We start from the raw sequence: 24116 nt of genomic DNA, 5'->3' as shown, positions 1-24116 counted from the left end.
GTGGTCTGAGCCTCTTCCGCGTGGGTGGACCAGAGCCCCCCGGGACAGGGCCACCGTGCCAGACGTACCTCCTCTGGGACCTGCAAGATAACGAGGCGCAGTTCAGATCCCAGGAGAGCAGCGCAGGAGGATGTCACTGCTGTGGTCCTCTCCTTGGCTGCCCCCTTCCCTCTCGGCATTGGCGGTACCAGCGAAGCCAACAGGGTAACTGTTTTCCAAGGAGCTCAAAGCATCTCAGCGGAAAAAATCTTCTTACAACACGGCAACCAGGGGACGAGCCCGCACCACCGTTCGCAGTGTGCAGGGCACAGACCCGGGGCTCGACTTGTACAAGGGCCCCGGCCGGCTGCAGCAAAGCCCACCCTGCCTCCCGCCCGCAGAGGGGCCCGGCCCAGGCGGAGGAGGCAGCAGGCTCTGCGCTCCCCTCGGCAAGTCACCCCTCCTCTCTGGCCTCGGTTTCCTCATCTCGAAAATACGATCACCGAAGGATCGCCGGGGTCCTGCCCGACTCTGAAAGCCGGTGACAGGCTTTCCAAGCCCACGAGGTGGTGCCTGGGGCCGGGGGAGGCCGCGTGTTCCTTGGCCGAAGAGCCCCCTGCCCTCGGCCGGTTCCGCCCCTGGGGAGGGGAGCTGGGAGTTCGGCCCCTGCTCGGCCGCACCTCGTAGATGCCGAAGCCGATGGTGTGCATGTCCTCGCCCATCTTCCTCTGCCGCCGCCGGTGCTTCTGGATGAGCCCCACCAGGAAGGTGCAGCCGCTCTCCCCGTCCTCCTGGTCCTCGTCCTCCTCCTCCAGCTTGATCAGGTACTGAGGGTTCATCCAGAAAGTGTCTGCAGCCAGAGGGGACAGAGGGCCAGCCCTGAGCAGGCGAGCCGGGGAGAGGGGACTCGGGGGGCTGCGGGGAGAGGGGACAGAGGGCCAGCCCTGAGCAGGCGAGCTGGGGGCCAGGGAGAGGGGGCTTGGGGGGCTGCGGGGAGAGGGGACAGAGGGCCAACCCTGAGCAGGCGAGCCGGGGAGAGGGGACAGAGGGCCAGCCCTGAGCAGGCGAGCCGGGGAGAGGGGACTCGGGGGGCTGTGGGGAGAGGGGACAGAGGGCCAGCCCTGAGCAGGCGAGCTGGGGAGAGGGGACTCGGGGGGCTGTGGGGAGAGGGGACAGAGGGCCAGCCCTGAGCAGGCGAGCCGGGGGCCGGGGAGAGGGGGCTCGGGGGCAGCCTGGACTCAGGCTCGGGGGCTGCAGGGAGAGCGGGGAAGGGGAGGGGACATGGCAGGAGACAAGAGATGGTCAGAGACAGCGGGAGACGGCGGGGACAGAGGAACCCGGGGCCGGGTGGGGCCGAGCGGTGGTCCGTGGAGAGAGGGCGGCCTGCACGTGTCTGAATGTCATGGAGACCTAAGCTGGAAACTTCCCCTTGCAGTTCTCTCTCTGGCCCTCCGACTGGCTTGTCGTGGGCATGGCTCTGTCACCCGGGAGGCAGGTGGTCCCTTCCCCTCGCTGGGCTCTAACGCGGAGGCCAGAGACGGGCCTGGCTGGGGGGACACGGGCGTCTTCTCCCTGCACAGTAGCCGCCCCCTGCCCCTCGGGGAGCCCAGGGGCCAGCACGTCCCGTGCACAGATTCAGCCTCCGGTTCTGCATCCTGTCTCAGGCCCACCCCCTCGCCCACCCCACGGTCTCTCTGCCCTCCTCTCTTCCAAAACCCGTTACCGGAAGGATCTGAGATTCATTCACGTTTAAGGGGGATTGTGCTCATTGCTTCCCCAAACCGAATGGGACAAAACTCTAACTGTGGGATTAAAGGCATCACCTTGTGTAGGGGGTGGCACCTATGGCCCTGCGGGCGGCTGCCTGGTTTTATAAATAAAGTTTTATTGAAACACAGCCACATCCACTGGCTAAGTGTGGCTGCCTCTGGCTGCAGCAGCAGAGCTGAGCAGTTGCCATGGAGACTGAATGGCCCACAAGGCCAAACGTGTTCGCCATCTGGCCCTGTAGAGAGTTTGCCAGCCCCTGATCCAGGAGAGGTGTTTTGGGGGAGCAGAGGGCCTTCCCGGCATGCCTGCAACCCCCACTTGGTGGCTGCATACTTGAGCTAGAGCAGTAAGTAATTTTATATAATATTTTAAATAATTTTGTGCACGAGATAAAGTTTTGACTGCATTTTGACCGTGACCTGTCACATAACATCAGGAGTGGAATTTTGCACTTGGGCTGTCATATTGGGGCTCGAAAAGTTTCGGATTCTGGAGCATTTTAGACTGTGGCCTTTCAGACTAGGGGTGCTCAGCCTGTATGTCAAGCTCTCAGGACAGTCCCTGCCACCTCTGCTCTGTAACTGGCAGTTGTCGTGGTGATTGGTCAGTTCTGATGGACTGAGCCGTCAGGGCGGAAGAGCCAAAGGGATCGGGGCGGGCTGGGCAGAGGGAGAAACCCTCCCCTGGCGTGAGCAGGGCCCAGTGGACGTTTGCCGAGAGAACCGGGCACACGAGGGGGCTGCAGGCGACAGAGGGGCCTGCTCCGCGGGGGCCCCAGTGGGTGCCGTGGCCGAGGGCCCCCCAGCTCGGCTTCCTGGGTTTGGGTGGACGAAGGAGCTCGTGGGCGTGAGGGGGACTGAGCACCGCCCCGGTGGGCACGGTGGAAGGTCAGAGTGGGCACCGGGAAACCAGGCCTGGAGAGGACATCACAGAAATAGCAAGTTTGGCTTCTACCTGGGGGGCAGCAAATGAATGCAGGGGGCGACGGGGCCGAGAAGAGAGAGAAGGGCTGAGACCGAGGCTTGGGGAGAGGGAAGACAGAGACAGTCCCAGCGAGTGGGAGCTGCCCCCGGGGCTGCCAGGCTGGGGCTGCGCCTCAGGGTGGGGGTGGGCCGCCCTGGCCTCGGGGGGCCGCGCGGCCGCGGCTCTTACTCGGGTAGTTCCTGCAGCCGCCCGCGGTGGAGCCGCGCCTCCAGCTCCCGTCCATCTTGGTGAGTTTCCACTTCTTGTAGGTGTCGCTGGTGAGGGTGTCGGGGGTCAGGTTGCAGATCTCCAGGCGGGAGTAGTGCCGCAGGAAGTCGCTGAAAGACATCCTGGCCGGAGCAGAGACACCGGCGTCCCGGGTTACGACAGGACACACCGGTGAACCCGGACCCTCCGCCAAGGCCAGGCAGGGCAGCGTCTTGGGGCCGAGCCGTGGGCCCCAGGTCCAGGGTCGGAAGGCCCAGATTCCAGCCCCGGAGCTGCCATTTCTAGCCGGGCGGCTTTGAGCAGGAGACCTGAACCTTCCTGAAGCTCAGAACCCCCGTCTGTAGAGATGGGAGCCATGAATCCCAAACCAGACAACACACGGGCCCCATCTGGCAGAGCGCACGTGTGTGCACAGATGTGGCTGGTCCTCAGAGGGGGCAGACACAGCCACTGCCCACTAAGGGACTGGCTTCTCTAGGGGCTGGGGTGAATCTCCAGGACTCGGTGGGGAGAAAGGCCCCACCTTTCCTTTTGTTTCCTCTTGGGACCTGAACATTGCTGAAGGAATTCCACTTAGCCTTTCTGGGAAGCTGCTCAGCTTATAAACCCCTTGGCTGAGACGGACAAATTGAAGAGGTTTAAGAATTTTCAAAGTTCAAGATCTTATCGTGAATTTATTTAGTTAGTTAGTTAGTTTAGTTTTTTCCTTCTTTTTCCACCCTTTCAATGATGGACATCTTATAGTGGATTTAAAACAATAACAAAACCAGGATCCCAAGCTTCTGTGCCCTCGACATGATAAACTCACTTTGGCAGACGCTCTTACTAGCAGTTTTCTAGTAAAGAACATCGAGGCCCCGAAGCCTCTCCCAGCCTTACCAGAACTCCCCGTCTTCATGCCGTCTGGTCAGCCGTTCCCTCACCTCTGGGTCGACCGTGTTCCAGTTTGGGCAGCTGGAAAACAAAGCAATGAGAGAGGCACGAGAAATGCGTGTGTGACAATGGCTTCTCCTGTCTTCCCAGTGCTGAGGAACAGGGACATCCACTCTCACCTCTGAGAGCCCAGACTCTAGAAAGGGGGCAAGTAACCCACATCTGGCTAAGAGCTGCACTTGAATACTCTTACAGCCGCAGTAACCAACCATTTTGGCACCAGGGACTGGTTTCGTGGAAGATAATTTTCCATGGACTGGGAGTTGGGGGGAGATTTTGAGACGATTCAAGCGCATGACATTTACTGTGCAGTCCAACCTCTCTGCTAATGATCATCTGTATTTGCAGCCGCTCCCAGCACTAGCATCACCGCCTCAGCTCCACCTCGGATCCTCAGGCCTTAGATTCTCATGAGGAGCCGCAACCTAGATCCCTCCAAGCACAGTTTACAGTAGGGCTCGTGCTCCTGTGAGAATCCGATGTCGCTGCTGACCTGACAGGAGGCGGAGCTTATGCGGTGACGTGAACGATGGGGAGCGGCTGTCAATACAGACGAAGCTTCCCTCGCCAGCCTGCCGCTCACCTCCTGCTGTGCAGTATGCAGCCGGCCCGGGGTTTGGGGACCACACTCTTACAGCACTTTAAAGGGTCTAGAACATTCTATAGATGCAACCAAGGGGGCAAGGTGAGCGGGCGAGTTATCCTGCAAGATGGGCCAAGGCGGAGTCCAGAAAATGAACACAGCCCATCAGAGATGAAATAGCACAGCCCACATTGAGATGGGCCTGGCGCTCTTTCAGGGGCAGCTGAAGATCTGGTGAGGAGTGGCCCGTCCAGGCCTCTGCGGCCGAGCTGGCAGGAAGCCCTGGGGGTGTCTCTCTGCTGCGGCCGAGGGAGCCTGGGAACAGGCCAGACCGCGGGTGCTGGGCGGAGGAGGAGGGGCAGGCGCGGAGCCGCAGGAGACGGTCGGGCAAGTGTTTACCCAACGGTTGTGGGTCCAGCCGGCCCACAGGAAGCCCCGGGCATCAACAGAGGGTGTCTCTCTGGTCCTCGGCACAAAACTCATAGCCTTGGAATGAAGAAGTGCCTGGGAGGAGGCCGGGTGAATTTCTTCCCCGAAGGCCCCAGAGAAGGGTGAATCTGAGCTGGGAGGGGACGCACCGGGAGGCAGTGGAAGTAATGAACGTCACAGAGTGAGCCTGGGCGTGTGACAAGGCCCCCAGATGCTGAAGTGGTGTCCCGGTTAAAAGACCCTTCAAGGGGCCACCTGCACCCCAGGCCCCCTCAGCGTGGCCCGTGTCCCCCAGGGCCTTGTTTCTCAGCACGGCATGCAGGCCCTGCCTCTCTCTCCGCTTTGCCAGCAGAACGCACCCCGGCCAGCCCCCCTGCGCCTCGGCGCCCTCCTCACTTGTCATTCCACCTGCCCGTCCACTCCACTTCCCCCCAGGGGTTGCGGATGCGGATCAGCTTCTGCGGGCTCCCGCTGCTTTCAACCTGCGGGGTGAGATCAAAGACAGGGACAGGCTGAGTTCAGGCCCGGCCTGGAAATATTCAGGCCAAAGCCCCCTTGGGCGCGAGCCCAGAGGCACCGGGGTGGGGGTGTTGGGGGGTTGAGTCTGTGCATGAGGGATGGTCACAAGAGGAGGAAGGGGCCTGACCCCAGGTCCTCAGGGCCACCCAGCTTTGGAAAATGGGAACTAAAGTTCCCACAATCTAGTTCTTGGAGGATCAGCCTCTCGAACCTTTGTCCCGAGCCCGGGGTGTGAACGCAGCTCACGCCAGCGTCTGCTGGCCCTTTCCCTCTGAAACTCGGCGTAACTGACGAGAGTAGGGTGTGCCTTTGTCACAGGAGCTCAGAGCAGCTTTTGTGCAAACGACACAGGCGGCGACAGGTGCACGCCGTGTGTGCATCCTGACTGAGTCGTGGATCGGGAGGAGCAGGGACGTTTGGGGCAACTGGGAAAATGTAAACATGGACTTTATATTAGAGGTGCTGTTACTGGATTAGTTTATTTACTTGGGCATGGCAACAGTCGTGGGATTACGTAAGACAATGTTCTTATCTGTAGGTGATAAACGGTGAAGTATCTAGGAGTGAAGTATTACGGCATCTGCAACTTACTTTCAAATGACTCAAATAAAAAAAAAAAGCACACACATAAAGCAGATGTGCCCAAATGTCAACAACTGTTGAATCTAGAGGAGTGTTTGGATGTTGTTACACTATTCTTCCAACTTTTCTGTAGGCTTGAAATTTTTCAACATAAAAAGATGTGTGTGGGCAGAGCTATAAAAAAAAAAAATCAAGGTTAAAAAAAAAGAAGACTGGGCAGGTCAGAAGACCTGGGTCCAGTCTGGATGTTGTAATGAACCGTGAACTTGGGCTGCTTGATAGTATTTACAGTGACAACAGCAAGGACAGTGGGTGACTCACATGCAATGTGCCAGGCCCAGTCCAAGCATTTTAATATATTTGCTGCATGGAATCACCACATCCTTAGAGTGGATTTTATTGTTATTATTTCCTTTTTTTTTTTTTTTTCTTTTGAGACAGAGTTTGCTCTGTTGCCCGGGCTAGAGTGAGTGCCGTGGCATCAGCCTCGCTCACAGCAACCTCAAACTCCTGGGCTCAAGCGATCCTCCTGCCTCAGCCTCCCGAGTAGCTGGGACTACAGGCATGCACTACCATGCCCGGCTAATTTTTTCTTTATATATTTTAGTTGTCCAGCTAATTTCTTTCTATTTTTAGTAGAGACGGGGTCTCGCTCTTGCTCAGGCTGCTCTCGAACTCCTGACCTCGAGCGATCCTCCTGCCTCGGCCTCCCAGAGTGCTGGGATGACAGGCGTGAGCCACCGCGCCCGGCCTATTATTTCCTATTATTTCCATTTTAAACATGAAACTAAGGGACAGAGCGTTAAGTAACGTGTCCAGGCCACACCGCTGGCAAGCGGCAGTCAGACTGGAACACGGGCACGATGCTTTAGCGGAAGAGCGCTCAAATGCGAAAGCGCTTTGTGGAGCACAGAACACTCCAGAAGCAAAGTGGTGCATTATTTTTAGTGGATCCCGGGAGCAAGGCTGCAGCGCTGGACCCGGGCGGCCACCAGGGGGCAGCGCGGCACGGGGGGGCGCTCGGCAGGGGGTGGTGTGAGCGCGGGGTGGGGACGCCGGGGCTGGGGACACGGCTGGGCCTCACCTCCTCGGCGCCGGTGACAGAGTACGCGTGCCCCTTCACCAGCTTCTGGAACGTGACGGCCTCCGAGTCCGCGGCGCTGGTGATCTGGAAACAGGAGCAGCCAGTCAGGCGCCAACGCCCTCACGGGGTCCCCGGACAGGGACCGGGACCAGGACAGTAACCACCTGCCCCACCGCGAGGCCGGGCAGTCACTGTCCTTCTCCCGTGCGTGGTGGTAAATTTGGGTGCCTTCTCTCCTATTCATTTGCCTTTTGCCAGGTTGTGTTCAGAGGGCGGAGGGTAGTTTCCCACTGGCCCCGCAGGAACAAGGGGGTGCCGTGTTGCGGACGGGGGCGGTGGGTTCCCCTGGGTGCTGTGCAGACCCCGTCGGCACGGGCAGCCTGGGAGGGGAGTGGGGGGCCTGGACTCACGTCGATGGAGCAGCCGAGGAGCGAGCCCTTCTGCAGAGCCTTCTGGATGATCCTGAACAGGTTGGCAGGGGGCTTCTGCAGCTCGTACCACTCGGCGATGCCTCCCGTGAAGTCCTCGAAGCCCTCGGTGGTAGCCCCCCCCGAGAGCGCCTCGTAGCATCCGTTGACCCTGCAGGAGGGGGTGGATGCTGCTGCCACCGTTGCCCCCCACCGATGCCGTCACCCTGCTAAGCACCACCGCCCACCTCTGCTGTCCCCTTCGTTGGATGCCCCAGGGACCCTCTGCTCACATTCTCCTCGGCTGGGTCCCCAGCTCAGGGTGCCCATGAAGGCCAGGTGTTGCGTCCGCAGCTACCATTTCCCTGGCACTTTGTGAAGGTTTAAAAAAATCTCATAGAACCTTAGAGTCGGAACGACCTTAGTGATTTATCTGGACCAACCTCCCGTGCTGTATCGATTCTTTCTACTTCCGGACAGGAAAAGGGAGGGCTGCTAATTGGCTGTTTGGCATTTAGAGCTTAAAGAAAGACAACGATTCAATGACAAAAGCAGTTTTTTAGCAGGGCACAGTGGCGTGTCCTGTAGTCCCAGCTACTGGGGAGGCTGAGGCAGGAGGATCCCTTGAGCCCAGGAGTTTGAGGTTGCTGTGAGCGAGGCTGACGCCACGGCACTCACTCTAGCCTGGGTGACACATGACCCCTCCTTCTGGGCACGGGGCTGTGAGGAACAGAGATCCACTCGCTGCCTTGGAGTGGAGTCACTGTGATAGATGGAGCCAGGCAGCATGGCCAGGACAAGGCCATTGTGGAGAGGGGCTGGCGGGGGCTTCCTGCTGAGGGGTGGGCAGCCCTGAGCACTGGACAGACTCGCCTCTCGGCAGCCCGGTGGGCAGCGGCTGGGAGGAGATGGGGGAACCGCGTCTAATCACCAACACCATAGATCCTGGGCAAGTTCCACAGTTTTCCTACCTCTGCAATGGGTAGTTTTGCCATTAGCCCAAACCGCTCCTTTTAGTCGATAAAAAATGTGAACTATGTCCTGCCAAGGAAGCAGAGTTCCCTCCCAAGGCCAGCGCAGTCAGCACTATGACCGATCCCTGTGCCTTTGGTTCAAAATGGCAATAGCTGCCGACTCTCAGTGCGTACGGATCTCCTTGAATTCAGAGCCCAGCGTTGGCCAAAGCAGTCCTTCTACGGAAGAGGACTCCCACTCAAAGTGGTCCTTGAGTAATTCCTGCTTTTTCTGAATCCGGGCAGCGGGGCGGGCCGTGGCGAGCGGGAGGGGAGGGACGGCCGCTTACTTGGCGTAGGCCTTCTCCAGCAGCGCACTCCAGAACTCGCTGCCCTCGGCCGAATGCACAAAGAGCAGCTCCCCGTCCTTGGTGGGCAGCCTGTCGTCCACGACCACCTCCACCCACTCGCCGTACTGCCAGAACTGCAGGACAGAGGGGGCGCGGGGGTGGGGGGGGCTGCAGGAGGAGCCGGAGCCTCGGCTGCACCCGGCCCCCCGCCCTGTCCCCTCCAGGGTCCCGCGAGCCCCTCCTGGGAGCAGGTGCTCCGTTAACTCTCCTGCCGCGGGCAGGTCCTCGCTGAGAGGGCAAAGACAACGGTGGCACTTGTCCACCCCTCCCAGCCCACGCCCACCGCTTCAGCCTTCTGCCCCGCACCGTGGGCTTTTTAAAGTATTGTTTCTCGTTTACCAGGAGAAAAGGAGGAGGACTAACATTTTGTCTCAAACCTCAAGTAATAAGGTTTTTCTAAACCTGAGAGTTACTCCCCGAACACCCTGTGCTACCTCTCTGCTCGCCTGCAGTCCCCGCAGGGTCCCAGGGAGCTTCCTGCCTGCCGACACCAGGGACTGACGCACCCGGCCAGGCCAGGGACTGTCCCCAGCTCCCAGGACCTGCCGAGAAGCCGGGGGCAAGCACGGCGTTACCTGGAAGTGGAAGATGCCTGCGTAGTTCTCCTGGAAGCTCTGGTTCAAGGGGACCACTCGAGCCAGCACTTCCTCGTTCAAGGTGAGGGAGGCGATGGCCGCCAGCAGCCAGCAGTCGCCTGGGAACAAGCACAGGGAGCTCTGGTCACAGCCGTCCAGAACCAGGAGGGTGTGAAGACCTTGTCCCCACCTCCGGGGGTTGACGCTCAAGCCAACCCCTGAGCCGACGGAGTCCTCGTCTGAGGGTTGGGGGCTGCTGTGAGGGAGAGGCAGGCGGAGAGGTGTTTTGAAATGTGTCCCCGAAAGACGCAGTACTCGGCAGTGGCCAAGCTGCATCCTGAGAGCCCAGCCCCGTGCCCGGTGCTCTGTGGGCCGAACGGATCCGGCTGGCGGCAGGGGCTTCTGAGAAGACAGGCTCTGAAGGGGGTTTGAGGCAGAAGAACGTGCAGCGCGAGGCGGGAGGGCTCGGACGAGGCCCAGCTCCTGGCACAGGGGCTCAGCGGGGGAACAGGGACACCCGCGGGCAGGTCACTCGCAGGAAGCACAGGCGACATAAATGCAACAGCCTGAGTGGGTGCAGAGGGCCGGACTGTCTCCAGGGCTCCGTGAGGGGGGTGGAGGTCACCTCTGGGGGTGGGTGAGGACGGGGACAACGAGGTGGGCAGTGGGTCAGGCAGCCTGGCCCCTCTCTGAGCCACAGGACGCTGTCGCGGGACGTGGGTAAATGCGAGGCTCACCGAGAGCCGGGTGCGCTCAGCACAGCCAGCACCCGTCACTGCACCGCGTCGGCCTTGGTGATGCCCAAACCAGAAAGGAGCGTGGTGGAAGGACAGCCCACGTGGCCCCCGGAGGCCTGCCTGGAGGCGGTGGGAACAGGCAGTGGTTAGAGCACCTGCAGCCGGGCCTGACCCTGCCGCCGACCGCGGCACGTGCCCGGATCCGTGTTTTTTCTCAGCCGTGGAAAGGGGACAGCGCTGAGGCGTCCTCAGAAGGGTGTTAGGGTCAGATGAAAGGAGGAAAACTGGGGGTCCGTGAGGCACTGCAGACACCTGGAACCCCAAACATTTTGTGCGGGTTTTGCTCGTATGGGGACACATGCATTCTCCAGGGACAGCAGTCAGGGTCCTCTCCCGTCCCCACCCCGAACAGTGAAGGAGCAGCAGGGCCGGGACACGGAGTCCAAATCCTGGCTCTGACCCGAGAAACCACGATCTCCGTGTCTCGGTCCCTCATGGACAACAGGGGTCGGAGAATAACAAACTGCCTCGTGCAGCTGAGAATCGAGCAGCAGAAAGTGTGTGACGCACTCGGGACAGTGTCTCTAGCGTTTGCTGTTTTTGTTTTCTGATTTCACAGCTGAAAACTGAGACGCAGGGGACGTGACGTCTCCACTGAGGGTACATTATGTGCCAGAGCCCGGCCACACGCGGCAGTGTCGTCCCGGAACGCGGGTGGGAGGCTGTGGGGGAGGGTGACCGAGTGCCTACGGGGTCTGCCCATCACCCCGAGTTTCTGCAAGCTCTTCTTCTTGGCACGTAAGGAGGGTGCCACCAAGGGAGAAATAAAGGGTGAGAGCTGAGCAGGGTGTTGATAACAAACCACGCACTGGGGAGCCCCCTGGCCCAACCGGCTCTCTGGCGGGCGCTGTGACATCACCCGAGTTCCCTCCAGTGCAGGCCCCTGGAATGGCGCTGGCTTCGCAGTCCCTCCTCCGCTCTGTCCCTCACATAGCCGAGCCCAGAGAGGCCTTTGAGCCACCCCCCTCTTCCCCTTCCTGAGTCTGCGCTAGTGACAGTCAGCGTCTCTCCCTGCCAGCCTCAGCTGTGGCTCCTCCCGGGGAAATTGTACCGTTTTTGTGCCTACAGCAGAACACAGTCTCGCATTAATTTATTCCTCTGTTCAACAACTATTTTTTTTTCTTTTTTTGAGACAGGGTCTCGCTGTCGCCCAGACTAGAGTGCCGTGGCGTCATCATAGCTCACTGCAACCTCCAACTCCTGGGCTCAAGCGAGCCTCCTGCCTCAGCCTCCCGGGTAGCTGGGACTACAGGTGCGCTCCAGGATACCTGGCTAATTTTTCTGTTTTGTTTTTTTTAGAGAATGAGGGCTTGCTGTGTTGCTCAGGCTGGTCCTGACCTCCTGCCTCAGCCTCCCAAAATTCTAGGATTAGAGGCCTGAGCCACCACGCAAGCCTTTGGACAACAACTCAGTGACATTGTCTCAGGCCCACCCTGGGGCCCCCGCTGAGATCACTTAAGCCACTTTTGCATGTGGGCCCCCAGAGAATCCCCCCAAGTTCAGACTTCTAATTTGTTTAGGAAAAGGAGGTTTGAGTTGGATTTTTGGGTCATTATGCACAGCAGCTTCCCCCTTCTGGACTCCGGCTCCCTGGATAAAGCTTTAACTGTCCCCAGCGGGGCTTGCCCTCCTGGGGGTCCGTGAGCCAGGTTTCCAGAGCCTTCCCTGCCACTCCAGCTCTCATGCAAGACCCTGGCAACAAGGGACCGCCCAGACCCCCTCGAGGGCAGGCACTCCCGGGCAGACCTTATGAATGACTCCTTTAAACTCCAGCGCTCTCTCCTGAAAAGATGAATTCATTCAGGGCCCTGTCAGTAAATTTCCAGAGCCGAGTGGGGTGTCTGTCCTGCAGGTCACTCTGTGCCATCGCAGGGGGTGGGATGCAGCTGGGTTACCAATGCTCTTGGCTGCCGGAGGTTTTCCGAGAGGAGAGCAAAATATTTGCTCTGTGTTTTCTCCTTCTTCGCCTTCCACTGTCTTTCCTTCACAAACAGGAAGTGAGGCAGAGCTGGGACGCCACTGGGGGACCCAGGGGATGCTGGGCTCTGACACACCTGTGCCACCATCACCCCAGAGTGCGGTGGCCTGTGGACAGTCCCCGCAGAAGGGAAGTGAGGGAGGGACGGTGTCTGGCTGGGTCACAGTCACAGCCCCCAGGCCTGCACAGGGGCACATGTGCCCAGTGAAGCAGAGCGTGCATAGATTAGCTGAGAAACGCTAATCGACGGCAGACCTTGCTGTGGCGTCTCAGCCTTCCTGCCTCGCCAGTTGCCTTCCTGCGACAGCCAGAGAACGACAGATGCACCAAGACACTGGAGGCTGCTCCTGGCTGGGGTCTACCCTTCCTGAGACAACGCTGTTCTAACCGATTCCAGCAGACTGGACACCCTGCCCCAAAGGACAGATCTCTCAAGGTCCGGGTGGGGGTGATGGGGGCCACATTCTCAGGCAGCTGTGGGTCTTTGCTGTGGGAAGGAGGGGAAGGACCCCGGGGGGGCGCCCTAGGGCCGCCCCTTGGAACTGGCGAGGAGGAAGTGCACCCCTGCCTGCCGGCCACGTCTGCCAGAGGCTGAGTCACCCTGGGCTGTCCCTTCCTTACTCATTTCACGGCTGGGCAGCGGCTGAGAAAAGGATCCCCCCAAAGCGGAACTCCTCCAGCACGTGCAGTCACTTGTCATTTAGACCAGGGGCCGGGGGCAAGGTCCTGCGCTCCACGCAGGTTCCAACGCTCATTGGCACGAGGGTCTTCGGCCACAAACTGCTGTCCGAACCGCGGGAGAGCAAGTGATGCCAGCCAGCTGTGCCCTGCCCCTCCCTCCCTGCCTGTCCCTCCCTGCTCCCTCCCTGCTATGGGGGAGGCCGTAAGGAGAGGAGGGAGACCAGGGCTGGGCCTGACGTCCACGCTCTGGACTTCAGTGGAGCCCCGGCCTTTCTCAGCCACCCGGGACCAGGCGAACGCCACCTGTTGCAGGTTTCACGTCTGTGCCCGAGTTCCCTGCTGGCCGTCCTCCTCGGTCACCACCTGGCCGCGGAGCTTTCATCTCCAGCGCCCCAGCAGCCGTGGGGCCTTGCAGCCGCCTCCCCAGCAGATGTGCACCACGGCCATCGTGGCTAGAGGCTCTGCGGGCCGTGCTGGTCTAGAAGCTTCCTCACTGCACACCAGCTGGCCAGGCCACCTCCTCCCGGGGCTGTGTCGTCCAGACAGTGTTGCCGGCCAGGATCCCGCCAGCTCCCCCCGGAATACACAGTCCTTCATTCCTGACCCCCGCGTGGGAGCCCCCCTGCGGCTGACACTGGGGACCAACGCTGGGCGAGGCTCACACACCCTGCAGCGGAGACGCCGCTGCTCACAAATGGTATGTGCGGGTGCAGGGGCCGTCACGGGGGGTAGAAGGTTCTAGAGTCGCAGAATGTCAGAAGACTGGGGCCTCGGGAAAGTCTGACCCAACACTCGTCTCAGAGGCCAGATGAGACAGCGATGTCACCAAGTCACCGTGAAATGGGGCTGTTCCAACCGCCTCGGGCTCTTCACGGGGAAGCCAGAGGCCCGCGGGGCGCAGTGGCGGGGGGGAGGGGGGGGCTGTGGGCTGTGAGGTGTGGGGAGCAGGGGGCCTGGAGAACCCACAGCAGCCCGGTGACAGCCACCGGAGGTGCCAGGAGCTCAGCCTTTGGATTTCCAGGGTCCCCAGGGGCCATTTCAAGTGGCAGTCACCTGTAAGACCGTGGTTACCACCAGCAATTACAGAGTCACATTTAGCTGCAGGGCTGAGGCTCCGGCTGGTCTCCACCCTCCCTCCACCCTCCCTCCACCCTCCCTCCAGAAGGGCGGATTTTTCTCCCTGAGTGAGTGGACTCAGCACAGCCACGGTCCACACTGCGGGAGGCTCCTTGTCAGGGCTGCTCCGCAGAAGTGGTTTGAATTAACTCTGGGGAAGCTGAGCCTTCTGGGAAAGAGGGTGGGAGCGTGTGGGCCGATCACACCTGGGCAGGGCACTGGGGAGGGCACAAGTCTGAGGATGTCCCCTGCCCGGGTTCCCTGGGTGAACCGAGTGCATCTCAGGGTGGAAGGAGCAGGTAGAGAAAATGAATTTTGCTGAGACTCGTTTCTCAGCACGGCAGCCCGGCAGCCGGGGGTGCACGGGGCTGTGAACAGAGTGCAGGGTTTGGAATCAGATCGGGGTTCGTCCCGCTGGCAATTGTCAGCTGTGCGGCTTTACACGTACCCTCCCTTCTCTGTGCCTCAGTTCTCTCATCTGCACAGTGGGAGTGAAAATATCTGCTATAGACTTGAGATGATGACGTGAGATGATGCAGTGAAAAAATGCTCTGGGAGTCTCGCCAGTTCATGCGGGTGACGGGGGCTGCTATAGTCCATGTGTGAGATAAAAGGGGCCTCGCCGCACCGCGACCCTCTAGCACAGGGAACAAGCAGCAGCCAGTCAGGGACCAGGAATGACTTCAGAATAGCCGAATGTCACATCCTGGGAGACTCTGAGGTCGCCCCATTCACTCTCCTTCCCTCTTCATTTTCAGAAGAGACTGAGGTTCAGAGTGATGACCTGCCGGGTCTGCCAACTACCGACAGAGCTGAGCCTCGGCTTGTATTTCTGGCCACGGGGCTGGTGTCCCTGCCCGTCCCGGTTCCTGACGCTTCTGAGGCTGTCTGGACTTGGTGACGGTCACCCCCCTATCACCACCCTGCACCTCCATGCCAGAATCAGGTGAGGGTTCTGAAAATGACACTTCACAGACTGTCATCTAACCAGTGTCCTCCAAAGTAAAAGGCCAAGAGAACAAAGCAGCCAATATGACATAAAAAAAAAAAAAAAAAAGACAAAGCAACAAAACCTTAGAAATTGCAGACTCCGTACTGAGAAATTTTCAAAAGGTTCACATTTCACCTTGTTTACAATTCCCCTGGGAGGGGAATTTCTCCCAGGAATGTAAGCTTTGCCTGTCTCCTCTCTAAGTAGCTTGGTGGTATGTAAACAGGACTTAAATCATACATTTGTCACTTGAAATGTGGCCCTTAAGACGTTGTTAAACTTGGAAGTAGACGTGTAGTCCGGGTGGGGTGTTCAGCAGTTGCTGTGTTTGTCTCTGGATTCTCCAAAGCCCCCGGGGTGGGTCAAAGTTTCCATCAACTTCTGGCTCCATTAATTTCCATTTTCTCTAAACAAAGGATTTTCCTGGGGCATCCACCTTAGATGCCAGGAGTCTGTGAGGTTACCTCCTTCACTCTACCTTTCGTTGGGGGAGAAGGGGGGAACGGGAGGCGTGTTTTCTGCAGGTGAGAATGTGCCTGGCATCTCAGGAATCTGCAGTCTGGGCTCAGACCAGCTGGGCCTTTCCGGAGGTCACCAGGGTCCTGTTCTCCCTCACAGGCTATGTCTGTCCTGATGATTCACACGGCTCCCCTGACATTCCTCAGCGGCGGGATTTTTCCAGGCCCCCTTCTAGGGAGTCCAGCTCAGGGTTTAAACACAGGCCTGGCATCAGATTTCAGGTGTGGGACGAACTCAGCACCCTCCTCTATAACACAGGAATAATCCCGGTGCCTTAGTTTACTCTCTGGCAGGTAGGATATGCTCAGTAAATATTAGCTGTTATAACTGGGGGTGTCGGAACTTCTGCTCGGCGCGCAGAGACGGGAGGTGCAGGACCCCAGCTGGTCAATTTCTTTACCGATGGACTTGTTCGGGCAGCCGGTTGAGGCTGATGGCAGGAAATAGGTTTTTGGTTTATCAGAGCAAACAATCTGCTGCAGTAATTACAGCCCCACATTTATTATGAGCAAACAGACAGCGAGGGTGGATTTTATGAGGATCTTAAAGAGCAGTGCCAGGCCCGGCTGTCGAGACTTTGTAGACTCCCTGGGGGCTTTCATACTGATGCTGGGGAACCCCGTGTGTTCGAATCCTGGACACGCAGTACACCCAGACGCAAATCGGAACTAGGCTCTAGAGAGCAAGGCTGCAGACCCTAGCAATCAGCTACTCCGCTTAAGTTTACTTAAAAGGGACATTGCACTCGCCTTTACAGCCGAGCATCTGCTTCCGGCTGTTGTGCTACCATGGTGAGCTTGTCGTGCAAACACTGAGAAAGCCCCGGTGCTTTAGCTTCCTCTCGGCAGCCAGCACTGGGGTTTCCTCTTCCTCCACACTGAGTCACCGTCCCTGCTCCCCGAGCCTCAGCCCGGAGCTGTTTCATGAGCCACTGGTCATAGTGGCCCCAGGAGGTACAGAGACCAAGGCTTGAAATGCAGAAGCCCCTGTTCCTCCCAGGGGCAGTATCTTTGTGACCTCAGCCACTGGCCCGGTGCAGGGGACAAGGGAGGCCTCAGTTGTGCTTCAGAGCGGGCCTGGGGGCAGAGCCACTGCCCACTAAGGGACAAGAAATTCCAGGGAGCTTTTGGAAGTGGAAACCTCCAAGCTGCTTGGGAAGGGAAGGAAGCCACCGATCATTCCTCCGCCCTCCAGCCTCGGCCTTGCAGACACGACCCCCCGGCTGGCGCGGTGTCCCGTCACTTACCCAGGGCTCCTTGGCAGATGTCCGTGCGGGTGGCTCCTCCAACAATAAACTGGGGGTCAGCGCAGAGCTCCTGGGAACGAGACCCACAGAGAGCCGTCAGCCCACCAGGCAGGCGCTGCTGTCAGGATCTCAGCGGGAGCCTCCAACCCCTTGTCCCCCTCCCAGGAAAGTTCTGTCGTCACAGTCATAGCTCTGCGCCAGGAGGTCCTTCTGGCCCCTGCTCCGTGGGCCCCAGTGGGCGGGTGGGGTCCCCTGGCTGAGAAGGGCAGTCAGGGGAGCCCACATGCGTCCCGGGGCCAGAGCCGCAGCAAGTCCAGCCTCTCCTGCCGGGTGTTGAGACCCTCCACGCTCCAGAGCCCCCCACTCGCCACGAGCACCCTCCCTCCGTTCCTCCATGCAAGTTGATCTGCTTGCCTGGAATTCCTCCCCTTCCCACGCGGCTGCCCCCTTTTCCACATTGTCCCATAGTTCCAGGTTCATCGCCACCTCCTCCGTGAAGCCCTCCTTCATATCCAAACCTCACTCCTCCCTTCAAGTCTGAGTCCTGCAGTCTTTGTCCTCTGCAGTTTAGTACTTAGTTGTGCACTGGCCGGGGGTGACGTGAGTATCACTCCCTCTTTCTAACACACACCCTTTCGGGGGCAGGGGAGTGGGTCTAGCCTTTCTGGATTCTTCCACAGGGCCATGGTACTTGGGGCACCCCTATGTTCTGTACCCGCTGTACCTCAGGTACTGTGTGTGGAACTGCGTCTCACACGGCCCTCTCAGGAACACAAGGTGGGTGTTACCCCCGTTTTGCAGGTGTGGAAGCAGCTCAAGGAGGGAAAGTGACTTGTCCAAAGTCACACGGCTCGCAAGTGACCCACAGCACCGGCGTTTGCATGCACGAGTCTCATGGGCCGATGCTTTCCATCCCTGCCCTGCCTCTATGGCTTAGTGACAAGGGTGTTACCGCCTCAGGGGCGACTGTCACAAGCTGCCTGATGGAACTCGAACAATTCCGGCGCCTTCCGCGGCCCTCTCTGACCATGTTTCCTGACTCTGAAGGGCTCCGCCCAAAGCCACAGAGGAAGTCGGGGCACAAATCTGGGGCTCTCTCGGCTCGGGCCACCCTGATTTGCAGGAGCTGTTCTGCGTCTCACATCTGCTAGAGTGTCGCGTGTGCATGCCCCACCATGGCCCGTGGCGTGTCCCCTCCGCCAAGAGACGGTTTTTCTGGGTGAGACTGAGGTCCCTGTCCACCCTGGCCTGGAAGGTGGGGGTCCTTCCATCATCTCAGCCCTGCGTTGCCTCTCTCTGCTCAGGTCACGCTGTCACAGACGGCAGGGACAGTGAGAATGTTCTTCCGAGACAAATGAAGTCAGCTGGACTCAGCGCCTGCCAGCCGGGCACTCACCCCGCTGATGGAATAGATCGGGGAGCCTCTAATCCTGAGAGTGCCAGCATTTTCTCATTATGTTCCAGAACCTTCCTCATGCCTTTGGCCGCCTCTTCAGAGAAGTCAAAGTTCAGGGCGGTGCTCAGAGACGCTTCAGAAAACTGAACTTTGTGCACAGCATGAAGGGAGGGCATCAAATGAAACATGGGACGTGCCAGTCAGAGGAAAGGGGCCGAGGGCTCGGGCTCTGGATTCCAATAACCCGGTTGGAATCCTGGCTCTGCCACTTACGACCCAGGTCCCGGGACCCTGGCACGGTTCTAAACCTCTTGACGCCTCAGCGTCCTCGTCTGTGGGCCGAGGATGGCGCTGTGCCCACCCCAGAGGCCTGTTCCGAGGGCTGAACGAGACGACACGTAAACACGCCCTGGGAAGCGCTCCGTGGGGCCGGCCTGTTACTGTTACTGCTGGCGAGGTTGATGATAATCGCCAGAGACGGGACATCCGGGTCTGAGGCTGAGTTCAGCCCGCTGGAAAGAACCGAGTGATAACCCCCTCAGAGGTTCATCTTCTCAGGGGACAATGGGGACAGCACCTGCCCTTGCTCCTACCTGCCCGGCTGCGGGGAGGATCTGACGCGTGGGTCACACCGGCTGTCTCCTCCCTGGGCCCCTGCCCAGCCCTGGGACCCCACTGTGACTTCAGCCACTTCCCGCCCCAGAGCCACGCCCTGGCCGGGGCTGTGAAATCCGCTCTCCAAAGGAGCGGTGGGTCCCACCCAGCTCAGTCCCCTGCCCGCCTCCGCGGTCCTGCATCCTCAGGGGCCTGTTGCACTATCCCCCCTTTGCCTTTAGTCCCCTGCTCTCTGGTGACTCGACACAGGACATGCTCAAGCTGCTCTTGTCTGGAGAAACAGCCTCTGGAAGCCCAGGTCCCCTTTCTCTGTCTGTCTGTCTGTCTGTCTCTCCACAGGCACCTTGTTAAATGAGTCGACCACGTTCTCCACTTCCAGTTCTCTTGCTTTGGAGTCTGCAGCAATCTGGCCTCTAGTCTCACCTGTCACTGGAATTGCTCCGCTAAAGCCCCCAACGACTTGCTAACGTCCAAATCCCGCGGAAACGGTTTTCTTTCCCTTGCGTGCCGCCGGCAGTGTTTGAGAAGGCAGGATGGAGGGCAGGACAGCCACGAGGGAGGGGCTCTAAACACGCACGGGCTGGACACAGTCCTGGCTCCAACCCGGACATCTGTTTGCCACTGGCAAATATTTAACCTTCCCAAGGCTCAATGGCTTCAGCTGATGAACGGAGACAATAAAAGCCACACTCCTCTCTCTTGTGCGGTGCACGGGCTGCCTGTCCTAAGCGGTGGCCCCGAAACGGCCCCAGATCCCTGTTTCTTCATCTGAAAGTCCTACAGACCTATCCACCTGTCGGGGACCTGTCCGTCTCGCTTTGCTGATCTCTGAATCTTCAGAAGCAGAAACTGTATGCACTGTGCCTGGCACACAGTAGGTATTCAATGAATGCATGCAAGGATAGGCGAATGAGCGTGTGAATTCACTGCACAAACTGTAAAGTGCTACACAAATGCCAGGCGAACACATTCTCTTGTTTGTGTATCACTTTCACAACCGTCATTTCATTCGAGGCTGGTTACATCCTGCATTCATTCATTCTGTAAACAGCCACTGTCCCCTGCGCTCCCTGGTGTGTGTCCCAAGCACTCAGGACAGTGCCTGGCGTCCAACAGGCACTCAGTAAATGCTGTTCCCCGGATACCGTGCAGGGGATATGTTGGTGAATAACACACCCCCCGGTCCCCGCAGCTCAGTAGGAAGGACAAATCCGTGCCATTACATCCATAAATCCTGACGCTGCTATGAGGGAGACCAGCAGGGTGCAGTGCTAGAGAATTCTGGGTGGGGAGGTGACTGCTAAGAATGGTCAGGACAGACCTCTCTGGGGAGGGGACAGATGACTAAGTCCCGAGGAATGAGTGTGAACCACACTGCACTGACCCAGGTGAGAGCACGCCTGGCAGGTGAGCCGGCGGCCGAGGCAGGAGAGAACCGGTCTTTGGAGAGACTGAAAGGCCGGGGGTCGGGGGGCGGCTAGGCCTGGTGAGCCGGGGAAGAGGGACGGTATTTCGCATCACCTCTTCCTCTCAATGAGGAAATGGAGGCACAGAGGTTAGACGCTCACCCAGGGCACCCGACGGGGTAGCAGGGACGAGAACCTGAGTGCTCCGAGTCCGGGTCTAGGGCATTTCCTGTGGCTCTCGCTGCCCATGGGCTGGATTTGGGGCAGCAGAGGGTGGCCTGGGGGGAGGGCAGGAAGGCTTGTTCTCATAATCTAGATGTCGAATTTCCCAGGAGCCCTTCCTAGGCGCGGTGGGGGAAGCCCTGGGAAGTGTCCCCTAAGGAGGGAGCCGGCCGGGAGTCACTCATGGGAAACAGGGTGGACAAGCAGATGAGGGAGCAGAAGTTGTCCCAAGGCCTGGGAGGGCCGGGGGACAGAGACCCTGAGGGGCAGGATAGGGGCCCTTGGAGGGTCCCTGAGGTCCCCCTGAGCATCCCGGGCGGGTGGCCCGATGAGACACTGGCTGCTTGGAGCAGCCGCCCTTTGTCAACTGCGGGTGTAACAGTTTCCCTTGCTCCGCTTTGGAAACATAAACAAGAAACTCGGATTGGATAAATCCAACCGCCGGGACTGTGTGAGACAGTCCTTAGTCACAAAAGGACCAGGCTGTGGCCTGTCCCCTACTGAGGCAGCCAGAGCCCGAGTCAGAGACGACTTTCGGGTACCGTCTGCCCCCCTTTCCCCGCAGAGCCGCTCCCCTCCCGCCATGTCCCACCCGAACCCGGTAAAGGTTCCCCGCGGCTGCCGCGCGTCACCCCAAGTTTCTGCGCAGCCCGAGGGCGGCTCCCCGCAGGCCCTGCTGCCGGGACTGGGGGGCGGGGACGCCCGGCCGGTCCCGGGACGCGTGGCGGGTGGGGGAGGGGACAGGCCCGGTGCGGGGGACCGGGGGTCGCCTCCCCGCGCGCACGGAGTCCGGGCCGGCGCCTACCGTGGGTCGCCGCCACTCGATGCCGCGCGTCTTGCTGGAGTAGGGTCCCAGCTCCTTGAAGCCCAGGGACGACGCGAGGGCGGGGAAGGCGGGGTCCTGGAAGAGCGTCCCGGCCTCCAGGCACGCGTCGCGCAGCGCCCCGTAGTCCTGGTTCAGGTACTTGACGGCCCTCTCGTGCGAGCCGAGCCCCTCGGCCGCCTCCCGCTCCCGTGCCAGCCTGGCCGCGACGCCCGCCATGGCGCGGAGCCCGCGCTGCGCACTGCGGGACTGCGGGACTGCGGCCCGGCCGCGGGCGCTGATTCACCGGGAGGCCCGGCCCGCGGGGTGTGGCCTGGGCCGCCCCCGGCCTGCTGGGGCCCGGCCCGGGACGGACGAGCCTGCGCGGCGCCGCCCGCACCGGTGCTGCCCCCTGCGGACCGCGGCGGGGACAGCGCGGCCGGGCGGACACCGGGGGCGCAAAGCCAACCCGATCGCCGGCGTCCCTCCCCCGGGGAGGAGGCTGGGGTGGTCGTGCCTCTCCGGAAAACACCCGGTGAGTCGGTGGCAGCGGGGAGGAAAGGCAAGGGGACCGAACTAGCCACCGTCCCCCGGGCCCAGCTTTGTGCCCCAAACCGCCCCGCGGCTCCGGGAAGAAGGTGCTGGTGTCGCCCCCAGCTTACACGGGGGAAACCCGAGCCTCACAGGGGTTAAATGACATCACCAGTGTGGCACAGCTAGTCACGGGCAGGACAAGGATGCTAAGCCACCAAGGCCTGCTGGCACCACATGCTGCAGTTACCGGTCAGCTACTGGATCACAGATAATAAGGCTGTGAGATCTGGCAGACAGGAACGCAGAGTTCCCGGTTAAATTAGAATTTCAGCTAAACCGCGGATACCGCTTCAGTATACGTAGGTCTCAGATATTGCACGGGGCATACTTACACCAAAAAAGAGTACAGTTCATTGTTTATCTGAAACTCAGATTTAACTGGGACAAATAATCGAGTTAGTATCCAGAGAGCGTTTAGAATAGTGTCTGTCGGTGCCTGTAACCGCTCTGTGGCGGAGACAGCGTGTGACTCTCAGTTCGCACACGGAGACACAGGTGTGTGCCACGCGGCACAGATCCGGAGAGATGCCTCCTCTCCCTCCTCTCCCTCCCTACCCTCACGGGGAAGAATCCGAGTTTCAGGGGAAAACTATGCCTTGTTCAAAGCCATGATTCTCAACTGGAGGCAATTCTGTCCCCATCCCAACCCAGGGGACATTTGGCCATGTCTGGAGACCTTTTGTCATTGTCACAGCTGGGAGAGGTGGTGCTACCGGCCTTTACTGGGTAGAAGTCAGGGATGCTGTTAACATCCTACAACGTCCAGGACAACGCGTGACCAGAAAAAAAAAAAAAAATCTAGTCCAGAATGTCGATAAGACTGAGGCTGAGAAACCGTGGTTTAGCGCACCTCCCTCCAGCTTATCTGGTTCTAGCCTTTCCTTGTTTCTGAGTTATTTTGTAACTCTAAGGTGTTGATAACAGTGCAGTGCAAAATACTTTTTCTATAGCTGTGTAAATGAATTCTGTCCAGTGGAGCGACTGCTTTCACCCCGGTAGAGGAGCCAGTTTTTTGTCTACTTGCACATTCGACTTCAATATTCTCAACTCAACCAGGCGCCTGTATTGCCAGCACTTTGGGAGGCTGAGGCGGGAGGATCACTTGAGGCCGGGAGTTTGAGGCTGCTGTGAGCTATGATCGTGCCACTGCACTCCAGCCTGGGTGACAGAGCAAGACCCTGTCTCTAAAAAAAATTTTTTTAAATTTCTTAAATCTATATTAATTATGCTTCTCTGAATTCTCCTTTGAACCGGTTATAACATCTGCCAGGTTGCCCCATCTAATCACTGAGTTAAAGGAAATCTTTAAAATATGTTCATTTTATATCAATAGAGTCATAATTTTATCTTTTTTTTTAATTACCTTTACCAATGTTCTCCCCTGCCCCACCTACCCTTGGCCTTAGCCAAATGTCCACGGTTGCCCCTCACTTGCCCCCTGCTTTGCGTGACCAAACTCCCGTCAGGTTTCTCTCTTTCCCTCGGGGCCCTGAACTCTGTTATCCCCCAACCGGAGCAAGCACAGAGAAGTGGAGTGTCCCCCGGCCCCGTCAGCTTCTGCGGGGAATTGGCTGAACGCAGCGAGACCCTTTTCCCATCAGACCTCACTGGTTGTTTCCCCTTCCTCGTCCAGCATCCTCCCAGAGTCTGCTTATCTCTGCCTGCCCCTCCTCACCCTAGGAAAAAAAACCAACAACCCTTTTTCTGTTTGATTTTGGGATGGTCGCAGATTCTCCCTATTGCAATAGTCTTTCCTTCTAATGAAAGTCTCTCCCTCTCCAAGCCCGGATTTATTTCGATTTGACAGCCTCCATCTCCGTTTTGTAAGTCTGGGCATGATGCCTGATGGACGGGTACCACTGCCTGCCACCAGCCTCTGCTTTCTGTACCTGCGAGTGAGATGGGGACCCAGGTTCCAGTGACACTGTTAGCACTCTGGACTCTGAATCCAGAGATGGGGACGCAGGTTCCTCTGTGACACTGTTAGCACTCTGGACTCTGAATCCAGAGATGGGGACCCAGGTTCCAGTGACACTGTTAGCACTCTGGACTCTGAATCCAGAGATGGGGACGCAGGCATTGGTTTCTGGCTCATGGGTTTCTGCTGCAAGGGTTTTACGACACCATCGCAACTGGGAACAGAGGACAGAGACGGCCCCTCCCTGGAAACTGTTGATTGTTCCCCTGTCTGAGTCCCACTGGCCCCTCCCTGATTGCTTCTGGGATCGGGGTTCCCGGGAGAAAGCCCGTCCACCCGCCCAGGGTGCCAGAGCTCAGCTTCCGCTCCTGCTAATCTCGGGCCAGCCCATCCCTGGAGAAGGGCCCCTTCCCGGCAGGT

The 24116-nt window shown here is 59.1% G+C and overlaps 2 protein-coding genes across 3 annotated transcripts in view; one reads left to right on the top strand and one right to left on the bottom strand.

The window, feature by feature from the left end:
* CAPN2 (calpain 2) overlaps nt 1-21550 on the bottom strand; it is a 33854-nt gene extending 12304 nt beyond the window's left edge. Inside the window, exons 1-11 of the mRNA XM_045537097.1 lie at nt 21188-21550; nt 16744-16813; nt 9416-9534; nt 8781-8914; nt 7481-7649; nt 7071-7154; nt 5282-5367; nt 3820-3894; nt 2902-3062; nt 660-829; nt 69-80 (exon numbers count right to left, since the gene is read on the bottom strand). Of these exons, the coding sequence (XP_045393053.1) occupies nt 69-80; nt 660-829; nt 2902-3062; nt 3820-3894; nt 5282-5367; nt 7071-7154; nt 7481-7649; nt 8781-8914; nt 9416-9534; nt 16744-16813; nt 21188-21424 (1317 nt within the window). The 5' untranslated portion in view covers nt 21425-21550. The remainder of the gene's footprint in view (nt 1-68; nt 81-659; nt 830-2901; nt 3063-3819; nt 3895-5281; nt 5368-7070; nt 7155-7480; nt 7650-8780; nt 8915-9415; nt 9535-16743; nt 16814-21187) is intronic.
* LOC123627505 lies at nt 11530-19723 on the top strand. Of its 2 annotated transcripts, none has more exons than XM_045537099.1 (3): nt 11530-13568; nt 14746-14933; nt 18048-19723. In XM_045537099.1, exons 1-3 carry the CDS (start codon nt 13062-13064, stop codon nt 18076-18078), a joined length of 726 nt encoding a protein of 241 aa, XP_045393055.1. In that variant the 5' UTR covers nt 11530-13061; the 3' UTR covers nt 18079-19723. The 2 variants fall into 2 exon arrangements, with proteins under 2 accessions (XP_045393055.1, XP_045393054.1); XM_045537098.1 differs by having other exon boundaries at nt 17545-19723.
* Nucleotides 21551-24116: the final 2566 nt, after the last annotated feature.

The sequence above is a fragment of the Lemur catta genome, chromosome 25, assembly GCF_020740605.2.
Source record: "Lemur catta isolate mLemCat1 chromosome 25, mLemCat1.pri, whole genome shotgun sequence".
NCBI lineage: Eukaryota > Metazoa > Chordata > Mammalia > Primates > Lemuridae > Lemur > Lemur catta.
The sequence above is the reverse complement of the archived record's forward strand: the minus strand, read 5'-3'. Positions and strand labels throughout refer to the sequence as shown.